At 41.5% G+C, this 19,705-nt stretch overlaps 1 protein-coding gene across 1 annotated transcript; it reads right to left on the bottom strand.

Moving 5' to 3' along the window:
• Positions 1-558: 558 nt before the first annotated feature.
• On the bottom strand, positions 559-4,229 carry MEOX1 (mesenchyme homeobox 1). The gene is made up of 3 exons (XM_009900852.2): positions 3,779-4,229; positions 1,676-1,848; positions 559-720 (listed from the first exon to the last, which is right to left on the bottom strand). The coding sequence occupies exons 1-3, from the start codon at positions 4,227-4,229 to the stop codon at positions 598-600; spliced, it is 747 nt and encodes a 248-aa protein (XP_009899154.1). The 3' UTR covers positions 559-597.
• Positions 4,230-19,705: the final 15,476 nt, after the last annotated feature.

The raw sequence follows: 19,705 nt of genomic DNA, 5'->3' as shown, positions 1-19,705 counted from the left end.
ACCTAAATCTACCCTGCCCCAATTTCAAACCATTGCCCTTCATCCTATTGCTGCAGGCCTAGTTTTACTCTCAAGTTTTTATTTTGTAATCTCACTGTCTAGCCATACAGGTGTTCAATTCCTATTTCAAGAGAAATCAGCCACTATCAGCAACTGTTTTTTCTCTTTAAGTAAGACACAAGGAACATGTGCCTCGTCAAGTCCTAATGCAGAATGACCAGATGTGACCAGGGAAAGGTTGGATAAAAATGCAGTTGCATTATCACTCACCGACTGCCAATCTGTATTTTCTGAATGTTTGAGAGTCTTGAGAACATCACTCCTGATTTATATTCAGTATTTGTTAGCTTTTATTTGGAAGACACATTTGTGGTAGTATGACAATCCCACAGAGTTAAATTAATTCAGAAAAAAAATCAAAGTTATGCCCCATTGTGTTCTTTAATTGTCTCTGTAATCTTAAGCACCATACACCTTTTCAAGAGTCAGGGATGTGTTTTTCACAAGCTGGATTGCAATGTAGTTGACTGGGAGCAGTGTTGCATCCATTATCTGATCAATTACTTTCTTCATCCTTTCCCCCCGTTGCTGCTAGGGCTAGTCAGAGCTGGGGGAGGCAGCAGAGTCCACATCTTCTGTGTCATGGTCATGTGGGGACACTGCTTGCCCACCTTTAACACGTTTCCACTTCATCCTTCTGTTTTGAAACCATACTTTGACCTAGGTGGTAAAAAGGAAATAGTTACTTACTGCCTCCACCTGAGCTGCACAATCAGACCTATGCATTAACAGACAGATCTTTTGTGGAGTTCTAGAAGAAAAGGTGAAAGGTACCTCACAAGTTTAAGCAGTCCACCTCTCTAACAAAGACAGAAACAATTCTTTCCAAACTCTTCCAGGCAGGTGTTTCTCTGAGACCCATAATGGTAGTGCAAGTCCTTTACTTAGAGTCTATCTTTATGTCATAGAATCATAGACTTGTTAGGGTTGTAAGGGGCCTAAAGGATCGTCTTGTTCCAACCCCCCTACCATGGGCAGAGACACCTCACACTAGATCAGGTTGCCCAGAGCCACATCCAGCCTGGCCTTAAAAATCTCCAGGGATGTCAACTAAGCATGCCAATTTGATGGGCACAGTGCCTCTAATGTCTTTTATCAACTTGTCCGTCCAATCTAATGCTTCAGGAACTGTAATTTGCTTCACTTTAACAATTGCTCTGTTGTCCACTAAACTTTGAGAATGAAACCCTGGCAGATCACGAGAGGACAAAAATATGTCTTTTTGCAGAACTCTGCATTTTTGTCCTCCCTTATCCCCTCAAAATGCTACCTGACCCAGGAAGAATGTGTGCATCAAGCATGCTTAATTCTATTAATTTCCTGATAATTGCAGTCCAAGATGATAGCCATGAACCATCTGTAAGCCTTGACATACCAGTATGTAGCAATCAGTGATGGTAAACAAGAGCTCGGTAGATAGCAGTTGTTCTCAAACACAATTACATTTATTTTTACAGACATTTGTAACAAATGTGTTTTAAAAGAGTATGGAGGCTTTGTATTAGCCTCTGTGACTGCAAAAGTACACCCTTGAGTATCATATTTAGGATGTAGCTTTAGGGAGAAGCTGTGGGGGAGAAAGAAGGAGCTGGGGAGGCAGGGATTCAGGAGGTACTTGTCTCTCAGTGAGATCCAGGTTCACAGCTATCTCGTATCTCCTGAGCCTTGTCAGGTAGTTATGATGGGCAAATTCGGCTTCCAGCTCACGTAGCTGCTCCTTTGTGAAAGCTGTCCTTTCCTTCCGTGATTTGCTGCTTGTTTCTGCCTTGCTGCTTGAGCTGTGGTTTTCTAAGAGGCAGGAAACACATTGTGTAATTTGCAGTTACATTGATCTGTGGGAACTTGTATATTGCAGAGGTCTGATGTAAACTACTAATTGAAGTGCTCAGGGAAAATCTGAAGTTTGTGTTATGCCACCTCAAGATGGGCATGACTTATCAGTGCTGTCAGCCTGGGTTACCACGGAGCCAAACGTGGGACAGCTTAGAGTCAAGAAGGGGAGTGTGTTGTCAAAACTGCGTTAGCACAGGCCTACGTCTGCAAGGTCAGAAAAGGCACCTATGGGAAGGAAGCTCTCATTCCTTGCTACCATTGCATTGATACAGTTTCCTTCCCAACATCTTTACTTCCATTCCTTGTGTGCCTCTTATCACTGTGCCCTGATCTCCCATTCAACAGGCAGCAAAGCTCATGCTTTGTGTATGTGATGATGTGTAATGTGTCACGAGTGCATGGTGATGGGTGCAAGGTAAAGTCACCGAGTGAGCACCCTGAGCTGCATATGGCCTAGAATTGCTGGGGGGGGTGTGTGTGTGTGTAGGAGCATGGTAGAACAAGCAACGCCAGAGAACCAGAGTACTTTGAACTGGCACACAATACTCCAGACTTGAAGCTTCTCGTAGTCCTTGCTAACTGAAAGCTACAAGGAGATCTGGGATCTGCATGCTTGTCCTCTGTATCATCCTGGTTGCTGTGCTGTGACACATGCTAAAATGCAAATACACGTTGACTTTCCCTTTCCCCTTTTTTGGACCTCTTCCCTTTCCTCCTAGGTTTTTAAAGGGGTCACTTGTGAAGACTCTCCAAGTAGTGCAAGGAAAACTACCCTTGTTTCAGTGAACAAAGCACAAACTGCCAGTCTCTCAGGGAGTCAGCCTTACAAGTACTTTGACTCTTTCTCCCTTCTTGCTCGTGGAGCTGGCTAGGTTTCCTGAATTGAAGGTGCTGGTAGTTTTGTTTGGGTGTTTGTTTGTTTGTTCCCCCCACCATGTTGAGGCTTAATTAACTTGTGTCTGCAACCAGTGTGCAGTGCAATGAGGTTCCATCTGTCCCAGCATAGTATTTCTACATGGACATTATATACAAAATGGTAGCAATAGCACAACACAGAGCATCATCTCCTAGGCGTCCCTTTGGTTGCCAAAATAATAAAGCTGTAAAAATCCATCAGATGTGACTGTGGTCTTCATGACTGATCTGATCATAATGTTGTCCATCAGGAACAGTGAAAGCAAATGTAGCTCCTATTAGTGATAATGTGAGCAGGGACCAGCATACCACATGCTGCAACCGTACTGCTTTCCATTTCAAGGAAATTAGTCTTATTTCCAGCAACATTTTTCTTGCTACTTGTAGTTCCAAAATTCCCAAATAAAGTAGGGGAAAGTATAAAACCAATCGCAGAAGTTTCTCCCCATGCCTTTGCTCATAGTTGTGCATTCCCCATTTAATATTCAGGGAGGCCAAACAGAATTTATATCTAAAGGGAGCCTTTGCATCTTGTACTTCTTATAAACTGAGAAGTCAAAATCCCAGTATAACATTTCTAGCTAGCTCAGGCAGCTCAAGATAAGGTCTTTCTGACCCCCATTCTCTTAGATTTAGACAAATATATAGCTGTGTGCAAAAATATAGCTCAACATTCTAGGACTTTCAACTCAGTGTATACGTGCCATGTGATTTCTGTTTAGTTACAGCAACATGCATTGTGCTGGTGAGTAAAATGCCTGGTTCAGTAAGATCAGTGGGGGTGAAACACAAACACCAGAGGTCATCAAACAATCATCTGTCTAGTTTCAGTGTTGTTATTGTGTGAGTTTCTGCAGTCAAGAATTACAGAATGTTTTCCTCATCAGCTTTATTTTGTAATTCCTAATCTTACAAGTACTCCCATTCTACAGCCTGTACTGTGCCACAACCCTGGTTTCATGTCACCTACCTGAGTTCTCCTTTTTTCCTTTGGATGACTTTTTCTCAGTCTCATTTGTAGTATTTACTGGTACCTCATCATCTTCATTTATACCTGCTGCCGCACTGACTAGATTTGGGCTGCTGCCTTCTGACTCCCCAGAACCCAAGGCCAGTCCTGGATTTAGTTGTCTTCCAGCCTCAGTTGCTGCAAAATGCCAGTCAGAGTGTTGGGAAGAGGGATGCTGCTCCACAAATTCCTGATTCTCACGTGGAAAGCTATGGCAAGTAGTCCCCAGGCAGGAGGTTGAAAAATCCGAATAAGTAGAAAAATCTGATTTTTGATGGAAGGAGAAAGGTGATGGTGTGTAGTGGTTCAGCCCCGAAGCTGTGGTGACATCCACGTGAGTGCTCCGCAGACATCCCCAAAGCCGGGCAGGAGGCTGTGGACTCCGCATGCAGCTGCTGCTGGTAGGATCCATTTGCTTCCAATCCTGTCCGTGCTCCAGTATTTGTGACTGGTTATAGCTCAGACTTCAAAAACACAAGAGGAGCAGAGGGGATATCTTCCAAAGTTTACAGAACAGATTTCCTCCCTAAACAGCAGCTTGTTTGTGGGGTTTAAGCTGCTGCAGGTTGGCTACTTTGGGAACTTTCCTAAACATCTTCATGATCCCAATTGGAAAATGATAAGCAGACTAATGCAGCGATTGCCCTGAGCTGCTTCCCAAGGCCTGCAGCCTGCTTCCTTGTGAAGTGCTGGGCATGAGCGAAACACTTTTTAAATACTGTGCTGGAGAGAGAGTGACAAGTTTGTGAAGTGAAATGTGAGAGAAGGGAGGGAGAGGTTAACATGCATACCCTCAGTCCCTCCAACCAAAGCAAAGCAGGCAACTATTAATCATCCGAAACCTTATATGCACATCTAATGGGATTTGCAGATGGAGTCTTTTAAAGAAACAATGTCTGGGGTTTGGTGTTGGGGGGTGGGGTTTTATGTGTGGGTTTGCTTTTTTTTTTTTAAGGGAAGGATCAGCACAGAAAATGGCTTTAATGCTTCCCAGTAACACTATGAAGCTTTTTCTTTTCTTTTTTTTTTTTTTTTCCCTTCCCTTCCCTTCCCTTCCCTTCCCTTCCCTTCCCTTCCCTTCCCTTCCCTTCCCTTCCCTTCCCTTCCCTTCCCTTCCCTTCCCTTCCCTTCCCTTCCCTTCCCTTCCCTTCCCTTCCCTTCCCTTCCCTTCCCTTCCCTTCCCTTCCCTTCCCTTCCCTTCCCTTCCCTTCCCTTCCCTTCCCTTCCCTTCCCTTCCCTTCCCTTCCCTTCCCTTCCCTTCCCTTCCCTTCCCTTCCCTTCCCATACAAAATGTGGAGTGCCATTTGTTTTGCTGGCTTTGTAAAAGAGTTTTGTGGAGAGTTGGTGTTTGCTGCCAGTGGCAGTTATTCTTTCTGTATTCTGCTTTCCAGGGAATTTTCAGTATGACAGTCCTTCCTGCAAGGAAGTCTCCTGCTTTTATGCCAATGGAAGACATGGTTTTCATTTTATCTTGAAAGTTTTTCCTAACAGAAAGCAGATACCTAGACCCTAGAGCAATCAGAGTTGAAAGGATGTTAACAGGGAATCTGTTCTAAATCTCTTTTTCATAGAAGTCTGGCAGCTGGGAATACCCAAAACCCCAGTTATGCCAGGATTACTGCAGCTCCTCTTGAGGTTGTTCTCCACATGTTCCTCTCGAGCTTGCTCTCGCAGATTATGTACCCATAATCTGTTTGCAACTGTTTCCAATGCTTAATTCCCTCGGTCTTGCTATCTGTTGTGTGTACAACAACCATTTGTGCTGGGTTTTGTGTTCTCTCATAGACACAGAGATTTATGAGATGGACACGGACCATTCATTTGCCACAGAGGCTTCTGTTTAATTCAGAATTGTAACGATATATTGGTTCTTAGAGTTTAGCCTTTTCCAGGAAATTAAGTGGGTTTAGTAGAGATCTTTCTGAGCACAAACGTAATATTCTGTTGTATCACGTGAATCCTGACTTTCTTGGAAAATACTAAATATCTGGTAGCTAATTCATTCTCTAGGAAGAACTCTCCTCAGTATTTATATCTGCTCCTGTGCTGTATTAGAGAATAAATATTAAAATAAGCTTCTTACTCATTGGCAGGAGGAAAACCCCTAGAGTGCTCTTTTCCTCAAGTTCCAGGTTATAATGAATTTGTGAACCCTTCAAATGTTCCAGGCACTGGTAGAATCTAAGACAGAGTCCAGAACGTTTTGCCAATACAAAATGTTTAACTGACGTGCTCTGTGTGCGCTGTCATGTGTGTAACACTCACTCACTTCAGTCACACAGGTTACTAAGGGTTTGTATGAATCCAAGCCCACATCTGTTGTTTTTCAGTCCTGCTTTCTGTCTACAAAATGATCTAGCTAATTATGGAAACATTTATGTCTTTGTGCATATAACTGGGGCAGCAGGGACGGAAGGGAGGATCTCTGTAAGTCTAGCATTCACTTCATCCAGGAGCTGCTTTAGACCCTTGTTGATGAATCCCAGTGAGTGCTGAGCAGAGGTCTGTCTGTAGGGCATGACTCCATTTCTGCACATTGTATTCTGAATTAAACTGCTTGGACCCTGTTTTCCCAGTGGACCTCTTGCTGTTATTCCTCTAGCTTCAGATGTGGGAAAAGGAGCTGGCATACCCTTCCCAAATGTGAGAACACTCCGGTCCTGCATTGCTCCAGCACCCTCTACAGCTGGTGCTGTCACTCAGCTGCTCAGCAGGAGCCTGTTTGGCCTCTACATCTTCCTGACACTTCAGTACTGAAAGAAGAAAGAACAACAACCCTCCCCTCTTGATAAATCCCATTTGTTAGTTAAGGCAGCCACCTTTAACCTTTATAAAGTCAACATCTCTTAGGCAGTGCTTGTGTAGGGTGGAAAAAAAATGGCATGGATGGAAGCCAGTTTTTGTAATGAATGCTCCCATAATGACCTGAAGGCTGGAAAGTGGGGAACTCTCTGCTGCTCTCTCTGACACCCACCCCCACCCCCCCACCAGCTGATCTGCTGTCTTACTTTATGCAAACATTTTTCATAGCGCTTCTATTTCCTGTTTCTTCATTTCTCCTTTGGGTATATTTATTCATGCAACAAAAATGGATGCTGTATTTTTTAGCAGACTAGTGTGACACCAATGCCTTATTAAATGCCAAAAGCTAGAACAAAGGATGATGATGTGAAGTTAGTAACAGGAAGACTTAATAACCAGTAGGACATATGTTCAACCCCATGTTACAATCAGTTTCTGTGCTCTGGAAAGCCTGGTTTTAGCTACCCTAAACTTGAGCAAATGGTGGATGATCACCTAATAGCCTGAGAAAACTGAGCCACTCTGATCATTGACTCTTTTTATATCTGTTGATAAACTATTACTTGATCATGAGAATTACAATTACAAAACCCAGACCACAATTTATAGATCAGGCAAAGGAATGTGCCAAACAAGAATTTTGTTATAAACTGAGAGCTTACCAGCTAGAAACAATAAAAGAGACAGAGCAGGGGAACAGGATCGGAGTATGTCAGATTATTCTAAGATGGTTATGAGTTGTCCAGCATATGGTTATGAAAAATCATATAATTCCATAATTGCAGAGAGTTATTCAGGCTCTGCTTGTAAGTACTTTTTAAAAGCATAAATGCTTAAGTGACTCACGTTGAGGGTTTTGGCCTTGTTTTCTGTATTAAGTTAGAAAGAAGTGTCCTAAACACTTAAAAAACCCCAAAAACCAACCACAAAACAAAACCAAACCCCAAAACAACACACCAACGAAAAACCTTCCAATAAATGAAACAATTAAAAGACAAGAATCCTTTAAACCTGGCATCAGAAAGCTATTCATGCTGTGCAGGACATGGATCAATGTACAGGGAAAACAAAGAAACAGAGGGTACCATGCTTGTGTTATATGATGCACCATTGTGTGATCATGATACATGATCAATTCTCCATAAGCCCGTAAGCACTCACAGTTGTCCTTGGAAAATAATTTACAAAGGTGAAGTTAAAATGCTGCTTTGGTGTAAAACAGCCTTTCACAATTTTACTAATGATACTTGAATCTCGCACCACGAGGGGGAGACATCTGCCTGCAGCTCTTGAGACAATTGTCGTTAACTGTCAAGTTGTAGCTAAGGTTTAAATAAAATGCTACCTCCCCTCTCCCTTCCTTCCATTTAAATAAATAAAATGAAATAATAAAATAAAACACAATTTAAAATGCAGTTGGCTCATCAAGAAGCTCTATTATTATTCTGTTTTGCATTCTGAAAAAAATCACTGAATTGTAGCAACTGTGCACCACTGCTGGGTGGATGTGAGCACTTTCATGTGATTTTGCAGTGTTCATTCCATAAAGCCGCTGGTAAGATTTGATTCCATAGCCTCCAAGCTGTAATTGAGAACCTGAGAGCATGTTTTCTAGCTGAGTGGTAAGGAAAAATGGTGAGGAGCTCCTTTCTGTGAAGCAGGCTCACACCTAAGCATGTGAGGTAGTTATAAATTTTCACGTGGGACCAATTTATTTAGGAAAGATCAACACCTTAGTGTTCAGTTAGCAAAAACAAACCTGACCCTACAGCTAATGGCAAATCACTACTCTAGACAGGGCAGTTGTTCTGGATTACTCAAAAGAGAATAGTGGAGTCTTATTTTTGCAGCAGGAAAACAAGGTCAAGCTCAGGAGCTAGTGTACTTTCAGGTTCCTTGTGTTGTGTGTGATCACTGGGTCCAGGGATAGGGTTCTCCACAGCTTTGCTGAATTTGTGCTCCCTTCTTCCCAGCTACAACCTTTGCCTTGTGTATTCTCATTTGGGTTTGTTATATGTTTATAACTTATACACTCCAATGCCTTTCAGCAAATTGCGTGTGTTTGCTGGATCGTTGTCTGGGAGTAAGGGAAGAAGGTATTTTTTCATCATCATTGGACTGTTGCTGTTGTGGGATCTATGTGGCTGAGGGACAAAATCCTTTGCTAGAAGGTGGCTGCAACAATCACTCCTATGGTTCATTGCTTTAAGCCAGTGAGGCACCATAGGTCCTGCTGTGACTCAGACTGCAAAAGTTCGGGCTTATAGAAGGGGAAAAAAAAAATGATTTCCCCATTGCCATGGGTTAGTTGTTTAGGTGGTGTTGGATTGGTTGATGGGTTGGACGCGATGATCTTGAAGGTCTCTTCCAACCTGGTTTATTCTATGTATTCTATTCTATGTATGTATTTTCTTGTCTTGCTCTTCTCAGTGCTATGTATGAAAAAAAGGAGAGAAGTTTCTGGTGGATGCTTTGTTTTTTAAAGTGTCTAGCAACTGTCTCCCCCCCCAAACATGTACATTTTAGGGTAAGAGAAACTGAAACAACATTTGTTAACACATGCACTAACTGCTTACATACACAAGGTGATATGCTGAAGAAGCAGAAGTGCATAGGAGAATGATGCTACAGTTTAGTTTAGAAGAGAGAATCTGTGTTACACCAGAGTATGGCTAATCAATTGCAGAAGATGGGCTGGAACAAAGAATGGCCAAGGAATGGTGTATTGCAATCATCAGCAGCAGGTGCTAAGAAAGGCTTGTCTAAGCAGGAGGGTATCATTTCTGGAAGGGTAGGGACTGGCTCTTTGTTCAGTCTTTCCCATCAGTTGCATCTCTCTGCATCCAGATTTGTCTTTGAGGAAACTGCTATCCTTTCCAGCTTGGGTTGGTTTATATGTTTGGTTTTACTTATAGAAAATTTACAAGCAGTTATCATGCAAAGTTCCCACCCTTGCTCTGCAGTCTCCTCCACAGAACTGTAGCTCAATAGCAGGGATTCCCAGCTGGCACGCTCCCTCCTAATCGCCAAGGCAGTTTGTTGGAATGGCCTCTGTGGTTGCCATGACAGTGGCTAGCAGGATCATAACACAAAGGTGAGGAGCCTGTAACTTGAAGGAGGCCTCATGTAGGGTTTGATTGATAGAAGAAGTGATTTTTAGCTTGGTAAGAAAGAGTGTGAGCAGCTCCTCCACTTGCCCCTCACTGAGTTCCCAGGGCCCTAAGCCCTCTTGCAAATAAGGAGGTATTTGCTGAGAAGCTTATTGAAAAAAAAAAGACCAAGAAATTCTTCAGTTTCTCTCTGAAGAATTTCAGTTTGCAAAAGAAGACCTAAAAATGGGGCAAAGAGGAGCTATTGATCCATCCATTCCAAAATACATATTGTACTGTGACTGTTTCTGGCAGGTTTAAACATCCTGATGCTTGCTTTTTCCTGTATAGTTGGATAAGCTTAGAAGTCTGAGAGCTCTCTTATTTTTGTAAAGAGTAGCATGCTATTATAGTAAATATTTTAGACTGTACAAAGGACAAACTTTAGGGACAGGATTTGACAAGGTTTTTTGTCTTTTGGCCAGCCTTGCAGTCAATATTCCTCATTATGAAGGGCTACAAGGTTCCAGGTGGCCACAGTTTCCACAGTTTCCTCTTGGTCATTTACTCTTTAGGGGACTCATAAGATATAAAGCTACTGCTACTGTACCTACTGCAAATCACAAACTTTCTGTTCCTCACTGGTAATCAGTAGACTGCGAAAGAATGATGAGTTTCACCAGACATGAAAAATCTTTCACTATGTTTCCATGGCCTGAATAGTCTAATTCTCAAATCAGCTCTAACACAACATTCCTGTTATCAACTAGTGAAGTTCCTAGAGAGAAAAAAGGAAGGGAAAATGTCAGAAATAAATACTTTCATAATGTTTTCTTCATTCTTGATAGTGTTGCTTCAGGCCTGCAAGAGTATGTCAGGTATTTAGGTCAGTAGACTGGGGGAAAAAATCTTGGAAAATATGCTTGCATTGTACCTGTGCTAAATGTTGGATATACAGTTGTGGTTAGCTTATCAGTATGTCATAATGATAATTCTTCTTTTTACTTGGTGTCAGCCATGAATTACCCAAATAGTAAAATATAAAATTTTTAAGGAAGGAGTGTGGTTTCATTAGGAAAGGTGAAGAACAGGGACCTTAAAGTCAAAAGAATATTTCCATATGGTGATTCAGTTACCACACAGCTGTAGGCAATTAATTTTGAACCAAATTTTCTGTGTGTTGTACCTATAGCTGGAAGCAGATCTTCAAAGGAACACAACATTCAACATACAGCTACAGGTTGCTTTATCAAGTCCTCTATTTCACCAGGGGTCTATGCCACTGGAATCTAATAGCGGTAGAAAACTTGGAGGACTTAGAGACTTCTGTTTAGTTCTATGCTGCAGTCAGCCTAATGTAAGTAGGAAATGGCCAAAACTGAACACAAATTGACATTAAATTCATACTTTCAAATAGTTCCCATTTGAGAATACTCTAAGCTAGATCAAATTAGCAATTACCCCTTAATTATTGTGAACAAGTAGAATTCTAATTAGGCTGATTTGAGCCTCAGCTACCCCCTCAGATTGGATGGGCAATTAAGGTGCTGCTTGTACTAGTAATTATGGTTTACCATGAAATTACCCTCCCTTCTCTCCTCTCCCCCTCCCCAAAGCATCGAATTATCCGTGAGTGGAATTATATTTATCACAGGACTCTGTGCAATAGAGACTTTGCAAACAAGTACAAGCAATTAGAAAACCACTAAGAATGCTGTGCCAGCACAGCAAGCATAAACTAAACCTGAATTGTTTTCACTTGCCCAGGGAATGAAAACCAAACTTCCCCTGCTAATATTTGAATTCTAGTCCTTATAGTTGCAGTCTGTTCTCATTGTTTCTGTGAGAATTTCCAAGTGTGGTACAGTTGTTTGTGTGTATCATCAGGGGGATCATGGACTAAATATTGTTGTGCATACATTTTAAGAGTTTCTTTCATTTTTTATTTTTTCTTTTAATGGAGTAGCTTTGCCCCACCCAATGGCCAGAAATGTTGAAAATGTTATTTTCCAGCTCTTTTAACCATCCAAATAAGCATAAACATATTGAATTTCCTTTAGAACACTACAAGTCGTTGCTAGTTTAGAGTCAGTGTAAAGTTGCTTTTAAGCAAGCAAAGAGAAAAATATTTTGTTTACAAACTGTTACATCTTAATCATCTTTAGATCAATGTTTGACTTCTTCTCAAAGAAGACCATCGTATCACCAAAGCAGGCCTTCAAATACAGGGGACTTTTCATCAGTTAGGATCGGTCATGGTATATTTTCCAGTCTCCTATGTTTCCAACACAGTTAATGCTGCACAAGTTCTTCCTCTTACAAATTTCCCTCAGACTCTCTGGTATTGTTTCTGCCTAGGCAATTAGCACATCTGAAAACTTGTCTCACTTTGGAGGCCAGGCTGTTGTGCGTTACTCCAAGGCAGATTTCCCATTTCAGTAACAATCTAGGATGCAGACAGCACAGAATAGAACATTTGTATCATAGTAATTCAAACTACCTGTTTAAGTTAGACAAATGAAAAAAATAGACTCCAGCCCACACATTGTGGCCTGGCACGGAGTAGCATCCAAAGATGAATACAGCTGATGAGATTAATTTGTCGGGCCCTTACTTATCACCTACAGACTGAGGCTTCATATATTATGAGATCATTTCCTGATGCATGCACAACATGCTATTTCAGCTTGGCTCCATCTAAACAGGGCAATTTACTGTGGCCAGAAGGGGCCAGAATTATCACCAGATTACATTATTATTATTACATTACTTAGTCCAGCCATTTGACTCCTGAGTAGTAGGTCTACCACGGTCTTCTAAGGATGGCACATGAAAAGTCTCTTTTCGGTCAGTCTTATGTCTGTCACTTTCTTTCTCTGGCATTTTAAGTATGGGAAATTCACAAGCTCTGGTGCAGATTTTTCTTATTTGCACTTATCTATCTGTATGCTGGAGTCTGTTTTAGTGTAATCTATAGTCTGTCTGTAAGAAAAAGGTGTTATCCAATGCTACCCAAACTGTCTTGCGTGTAGGGGCATCCCCACATGAAGGCAGTACAAGGAACACAGCTAGGACACTCAGTATGGTCAAGCTCCCATATGCCACAATTTGCTTAACTATGTTTCTGAGGAAGGTGAAAGTATGGCCTGGGTTGTGTCAGTGGCTTTAACAAGTACTTTACTGAGTAGCAGACTCTCTTAAGGACAACCAGCATTCTCCTTTTGGAAAGAACATTCGGGCAGTCCTTGCAGGAATCTCCAGCACATCCTGCTGATCCTCAGTAGCCAGTCAGTCAGATGTACCTGCAAAGCCTGCTTCATCATTTGTCTACAGCAGGCACAGGAAGCTCTATCTGCATCTATTAATTAGCAGGAAAAATTCTTACAATTAAGAGTTCAGTTTACTGTTTTTAACTTAAAGGGTAAGCTCTGCGGGGCTTCTGGCATACTGTGCCTCTGAAGACAGAGCAGCATCTCTAATGAACAGTTTATTTACCAACAGTGGATTGTGTTTGGAAGTGCGTAACTCACAACACTGCTCTGGCTATGTCCACCTTCTCTTTTCAGGTGCAGTTCATCTTTCCTGTAAAATGCTACGAGGAATGAAGGCATTTGCAGAGAGAAAGTTTTTCTTCATGACTGTTAGGATCAAGATTGTGTCTAGTATCCAGAGAGCCAGTCTGAGTATGCTTAAGGCACATTTAGAATGGTAATCTGATTTCAAAGAAAGATGAGCAATTTGCATGTACCAAACTCCTTAGTATTTGGCTACGAATAGAAGATATTGCACTAATTATGGTTGAAGTTGAAAAATATTGGATTGATGTTATTATCTGACTGCAGCATATTCCCAATATCCTAAGGACCCATTTCTAGGCATGTCTTTGCTCGTGAAACATTTTTCTCTGACACACATTTCAAAACTAGTAGTAAATGTTTTCTTGTGAACTCAGTAACTGAACTCTCTACAACAATATTAACCGAGGCTGATTATCCACCAGTCTTACATGTGCATATGTTTTTGGTTTACCTTATATAAATAGCTGCCTGGCCCTGAGAGCAAGATAAGATGCAAGTCTTTGAACTGCAGGAAGGACAGCAGGAATGACTGACAGCAGCAAACCCGTGAGACTGGTTGAGACAACTTTAATTTATTTGCAGAGCATGCATATGGAAGGGTCCTCACCTCCTGTTTTGGTAATGATAAATGACAAGATGTCGACAGTTATTAATTAAAGTGCCCGACATAGCAATGTACACGATGATAAGACCTAAGAAATGTGTAGCATTCCTTCTACCCCATCATGAGAATGAGGCCCCTCCACTGTTCTCTGGCACCGCAGAGATTACACTAAAACATCAATATTCCAGTACAAGCTGGCTACCTAGTAACTGCCTGAACACAGGACCCTAAAAATTGAAATCCTCTCACTTGTGATGTGCAGTAATTAAACCTCAGCATTCTTTCTGCAGCAAATGTTTCTCCTGTGTTGTTCCCACAGATTGTGCTACAACAACATTTTTAGCCCCATGAACTATTAACCAATCATAAAGGGATTTTCTCAGTCTGCTTTAACTAAGGATCAAAGGCAAAAATGGTTTTTTTGTGCCAGATATTGTAATTTAGGGTACAAAACACCAAGTGTACCAAGGCAAGTCAGTCAAACAGAATGGACTTGGGGTAGGGGCTTTACTCATAACCCGTTGCAGCTTTTCTCATTTGACGTGCCAGTATTCCAGCTGCCCCACATTTTCATTTCCCTGCAACTGCAGTGCAGCTAATTCTATTCTACTTCAATTCATATCTTTCGTATTGATATTCTTTGTATATGTGCTACTTGGAGCGAATTATGCCTAGATACTGCTTAATTACTCAGAATTTAACATATACCAAATTCTCACCAGATTACTTGCCTAATGAAGGCTTAGTTTTCTTTTTAGAGTACCTTTTGAATTTTATGTTGTGTAAGAATAGCCTGCTGAGCTAATTCAGTTGGCTAATACAGACTGTGATTCTTGGTTGTAGTTCTGATATGAAGGGGGTGACAATGTAAGCCAGCATGGAGAAGGTTAGACATAGCTGTAATAGGAATCTTTTGTATACCTGCCATTGCCCCAGAAACCGCCCCTAAACTTCCTGTAATAAATGAGATGGTTTTGCACAAATGCCCTTAGGCTCGTGTCATTTTCACTGCTCGTGGGCCTTCTGCTTGCCTTCTACATAGCAGAGCATTCTATATATGTCTAGGATTTAATTTCACTGTTTGCAGAGAAATACAAGTAAATTCAAATTCATGGGGTATAATCTCTGTGTGTAACATGTACCTCAAAATGACAGTGCTGTATTTCAGTAACTAGAGGGTGACTACTACTGCTGTGACTGCTGGCCAATACAGAATTATATATTTGAGAGCTGTGTAAATGGGATGTGAACTGAGCTTATTGCTCATATGTAGATTGCTCAGACTGTGCTATAAATCATTGCATATGCATTTGATGGCCGCTCTGAGGTTTAAAGCATCCTAAAATAATGAAGAACTAACTAAAATCCTTAAATTCTAGACAGGCAACATTTCCAGCTATAAGAAAGGGACACGTATAAACATACAGTCCTTAAATTCTGAAACTACGCCAATTTTTCAGTAGGGATATCCTAGTCACTAATTCTTGTCACCAAACTATATGCATTTATTAACACTTTTCACTCCCCAAAGTACCACTGCTCTGTTCTTCTTGCAAGTACAACTCCAAGGAATAATCCTTATGAGTAACTGTTAGCTCTAGGCTAACAAGAGGATCCCAGACACCTCTGATTTGAAGATTAATTTATTCAGAGACCCATATTAACTGATGACCAGGCTGAAATTCCATATGCATTTTATCAGTCCACTGGAATTCTGTGAATGTGTCTGTCCTCTCTCTCTCCTAAATAATGATTTCCTGATAGTGTTACTTTTGTTTCTAGACATGCAGAAATTAATCATAGAATCAAAGAATTGCCAGGCTGGAAAAAAAAAAAAAAAAAGATCTTTGAGTCCAACCATGACCCAAGATGTCCCTTTAAACAACTGCATGGATGGCAACCCACCATTTCCTTGGTCAGCCCGTTCCAGAGCCCAGTGACCCTTTGGGTGAAGAAATGTTTCCTAATATCCCATCTAAACCTCCCCTGGCATGGCATAAGGCCATTTCCTCTCATCCTGTCACTTGTTACCTGGGGAAATGAATGAAGAGTTTTGGGTTCTTAGCACCACTCTTAATCTGAAGAACAATTTTAGAAGAAAATGATCACTTTTAAAACTATCTTCTTGTGCTAATTTGACTAGAAGAAAATAAGGCCCTGCAAATAGCAAAACCCTCCAAATGGGAGAGTAATTACCTTAAATTAAGCCTCATTTCTGGTTATAAAAAGACCCAACACACAACAGCCACCACCCAATTCTAAAAGCATGTTGTGCAGACTGGAAACATTGGAGTTAAATACTGTTCATATTATAGTGAAAGGGAAGGAAATAGGCAGGAGGAAGGAAGGAAGAAGAGATTAGAGAATCTGGCAGATGTAAATAGCCTCAGAGGAGCCACTGTGTCCCAAGCCCTCTCCTAAGGGGAGTTTTTACACCAAAGAATCTGGTAGCTTGAATGAAGAATGACATAACTTATTTATCTAGCCAGAACTGAGCTGTTTGCTTAAGACATTGAAATAACTTCATGCCACAAGCATTAAGTTGTTGGTGAAGTGATAAAGATGTCTGTTTAATTTAGGGGCTTGGTAACCACAAAATAAATACACTTTTATTTCTCAGTTTGAGAGTATATTTAAATTGCCTGGAAAGCTGTGAACAAGAAAGCTTGAGTCTGAATGTAGGAGTCTTCAGGAGGAAGATGCAGGACTTTGGACTTTTAACTCAGAGTCAGAGCTGCTACCCTTTGAGATGAAATGAACCTATTCCACTTATGAACACCAAGCACAGACCACATCTTGGATGTGTGGGACAATTTACATCTGAAGTACTAATGCTGAAGTACTGTTACAGCCCCACTAATATTGGTTGGAATCTGAGTGACAAAAACATGGCAAAAAAGTGATTCGCATCACACACACACTGACCTGCCTGTGATGGCTAAAATGGATCTTCGTGGCATCGGCATGAACTAGTCAGCCCTTGGTAGCTTCAGAGAGAAGCAGGGCTGAAATAGACTACAAGCTTGGATAGTAAAGTGTGCAACGACACCAACCTGCGTGGTGTGGTTGATGCTCTTCGGGGAAGGGATGCCAACCAGCGTGACCTTGACAGGCTAGAGAGGTAAGGCCAAATGCAAGGTCTTGCACCTGTGTCGAGGCAATTCCAAACACAGGTGTGTAGGTCAGGCAATGACTGGATTGCCAGCAGCCCTGCAGGGAAGGACTTGAGGGTACTAGTGGACAAAAAGAAAAAAAAGTGCACTTGCAGTCCAGAAAGCCAACCACATTCTGGGCTGCATCAAAAGAAGTGTGACCAGCAGGTTGAAGCAGGGAATTCTCCTCCTCCACTCTGCTCTTGTGAGACCCTCACCTGCAGTACTAAGTTAATCTCTGAGGGCCCCTATGTAAGACACACGTGGACCTGCTTGAAAGGCTCCAGAGGAGGGACTCGAAGGTGATCAGAGGGCTGGAACACCTCTGCTATGAGGACAGGCTGAGAGAGCTGGGGTTGTTTAGCCTAGAGAAGAAAAGTTGTGGGAAGACCTTACAGCTTGCCAGTACTTACTGGGGGTCTGCAGAAAACATGGGGAGGGTTTCTCAGGGACTGCAGTGATAGGATGAAGGCTGATGGTTTTAAGTGGAAGGAGGGTAGGCTTAGGTTAGATATTAAGAAGAAATTCTTTACTGTGAGAGTGATGAGACAGTAGAACAGGTTTCCCAGAGCAGCTGTGGATGCCCCATCCCTAAAACTGATCAATTTAGCCATACACCGTGACATAGTAGAGGTGAAATAATGGTTTCAGGGTTGTTTTTGGGTTCCTTATACTTTTATTTCAGAATTATCAGGGCTTGTGCTGATAAGTTTTACCTCTACTGACATTTTACTGATTAGTTTTATTATCCTGGAAACAATTCTGTGTGAACTACCCTAGGTGATCCTGCTTTTGGCAGCAGGGTTGGGCTCGGTGACTCTGGAGGTCCCTTCCAACTGCTAATATTCTGTGATTCTGTGATCCTATTTTCACAATAGTAACTTATCCCCACAATAGAGGGAGTGAGAATTTTTAGGATTTCATGGCCCAGTATCAGGAGTGGTTAACAGAGACAGAAGAAACAACGGTCCTTCACTTCGATCTCCAGCCACAGTAAGAATAAAATTCATTTTGGCACCCAAAAAAAAAAAAATAAAATCAGAAAAGCACCGTATTCCTAATTCAATGGAAAGACAAGATGACATCATGGCCCTCGTCCATGAAACACTGCAGCCTGACATTACACCTCTCTAACAGCCAGTGTAAAAGCTGTTCTCACAGTTCTGGGAACAGAAATGTCCAGCCCCTTGTATGTAACTGGAAAAAACCTTTGTGCAGGATTGTTCTCTGGTGGCTTTAAGACCGAAAGTTGCCCTGCTTTGTGTCACTGAGTAACACCAGCTGCATTTGCAGGTTCTGCAGCCTGTACTGCCTTTAGTTTAAACAGTGAGTTATTTTAAAGGCGGGCTTCCATTACTTGCCTATGGAGGAGAGTTTCAATTCGTTGGAATTTCAGGTTACAGCTGCACAGTATGTTCAATCCAAACTCGAGCTACATATAAATATGTCCTATGTTAAGACCTTTGAGCCTGTTTACTATAGAAAAGTTGTTCTCCATGCCCATATACTGCACTAATTTGAGTGAAACGAGCTAATTATAAGTTGATGTCATATGGCTAAAAAAATACATGTTTATTCCTTCTGTGTTTCACAATGCTGATTTTCTCAACCACATTTGCAGAACACATGCATAATGTGTTTTCTGTGCCTAGGACCTCCCTGGATAAAGTGAAGTTCTTTATTGTGCAACTTGTAATCAAAAAGTTGAACCTCATGCAAAATCTTTGGGACCTGGTGGATACCAGCAGGCTGTTTGTGCTGCCTGTGAATATATCTTTCCCTGAATGATAGCAGAATTGTATTTTTGCCAGAAAAGGAAATCAAGCAGGCTGACTATTTATAGTAGGTCATGGAGAGAATACAGTATGGTTTGTCATCTACACAAGTTGGAGATAAAAATAGGGGACAAATGAATGTTCAAAGCTGATTTGGGGAAATCGTGAATACTGTCTGAAAAAACCCAACTTGATTGTTTTTTCTGTGGACTACCCATTATGACAGTTGTTCAGCTGCTGGCAGGCAGCTGTCTCCAGCCACGTGAAGGTAAATTTAGTTCAGTAGCACCTAAATTACATACCATTATGATATTTTATTGCAAAAATTACAATGAGGAAATTCTCTCTTGCCTGAAAAGTTTATAGTCCTGAAGAAAAGCTGTTTAATGTGTCCGTAAAAGTATTTTCAGAGCAGGTCTCTGCCCATTACAAAGCCCCACTGGAGTATTTGTTACTCTTAAAAAGCCCATCCCATGTATGTCTTGTGCCCAGTAATGTTTCATTGATGCAAGGACCATCTAAGGTCGCTGTGGTTTCAGTTATTTCCTCTCGGTACTGGATCAAGGTTTTTTTCTCTGAAAAGAATTGGAAGTGTATAGATTTGGTGTGAAAGAGACTTGAATTTCCTGTGGATGCTCATCCTCAACCCCCCACTTAGAGATGGTTTCTCCTCTGTACAGCATGTCCCTTAAGTCATGATTAATGCTTCCAGCCAGCACTGACACAGATCAGCAAGTCACTCTCTAAACCTTTGTTTTGTTCTGGAGCCCTGCTAACAGCTGTAAGCAATGTGTACTAATGTGTACTGAGGCTAACATCATGTGCACTTTTATTAGAGATTTTTGGGTTTTTCCCCTCAAATCCCAGAGCACCTGAGGTCTGTTGGAG

Source organism: Dryobates pubescens, chromosome 36 (assembly GCF_014839835.1).
Source record: "Dryobates pubescens isolate bDryPub1 chromosome 36, bDryPub1.pri, whole genome shotgun sequence".
Lineage (NCBI taxonomy): Eukaryota > Metazoa > Chordata > Aves > Piciformes > Picidae > Dryobates > Dryobates pubescens.
The sequence above is the reverse complement of the archived record's forward strand: the minus strand, read 5'-3'. Positions and strand labels throughout refer to the sequence as shown.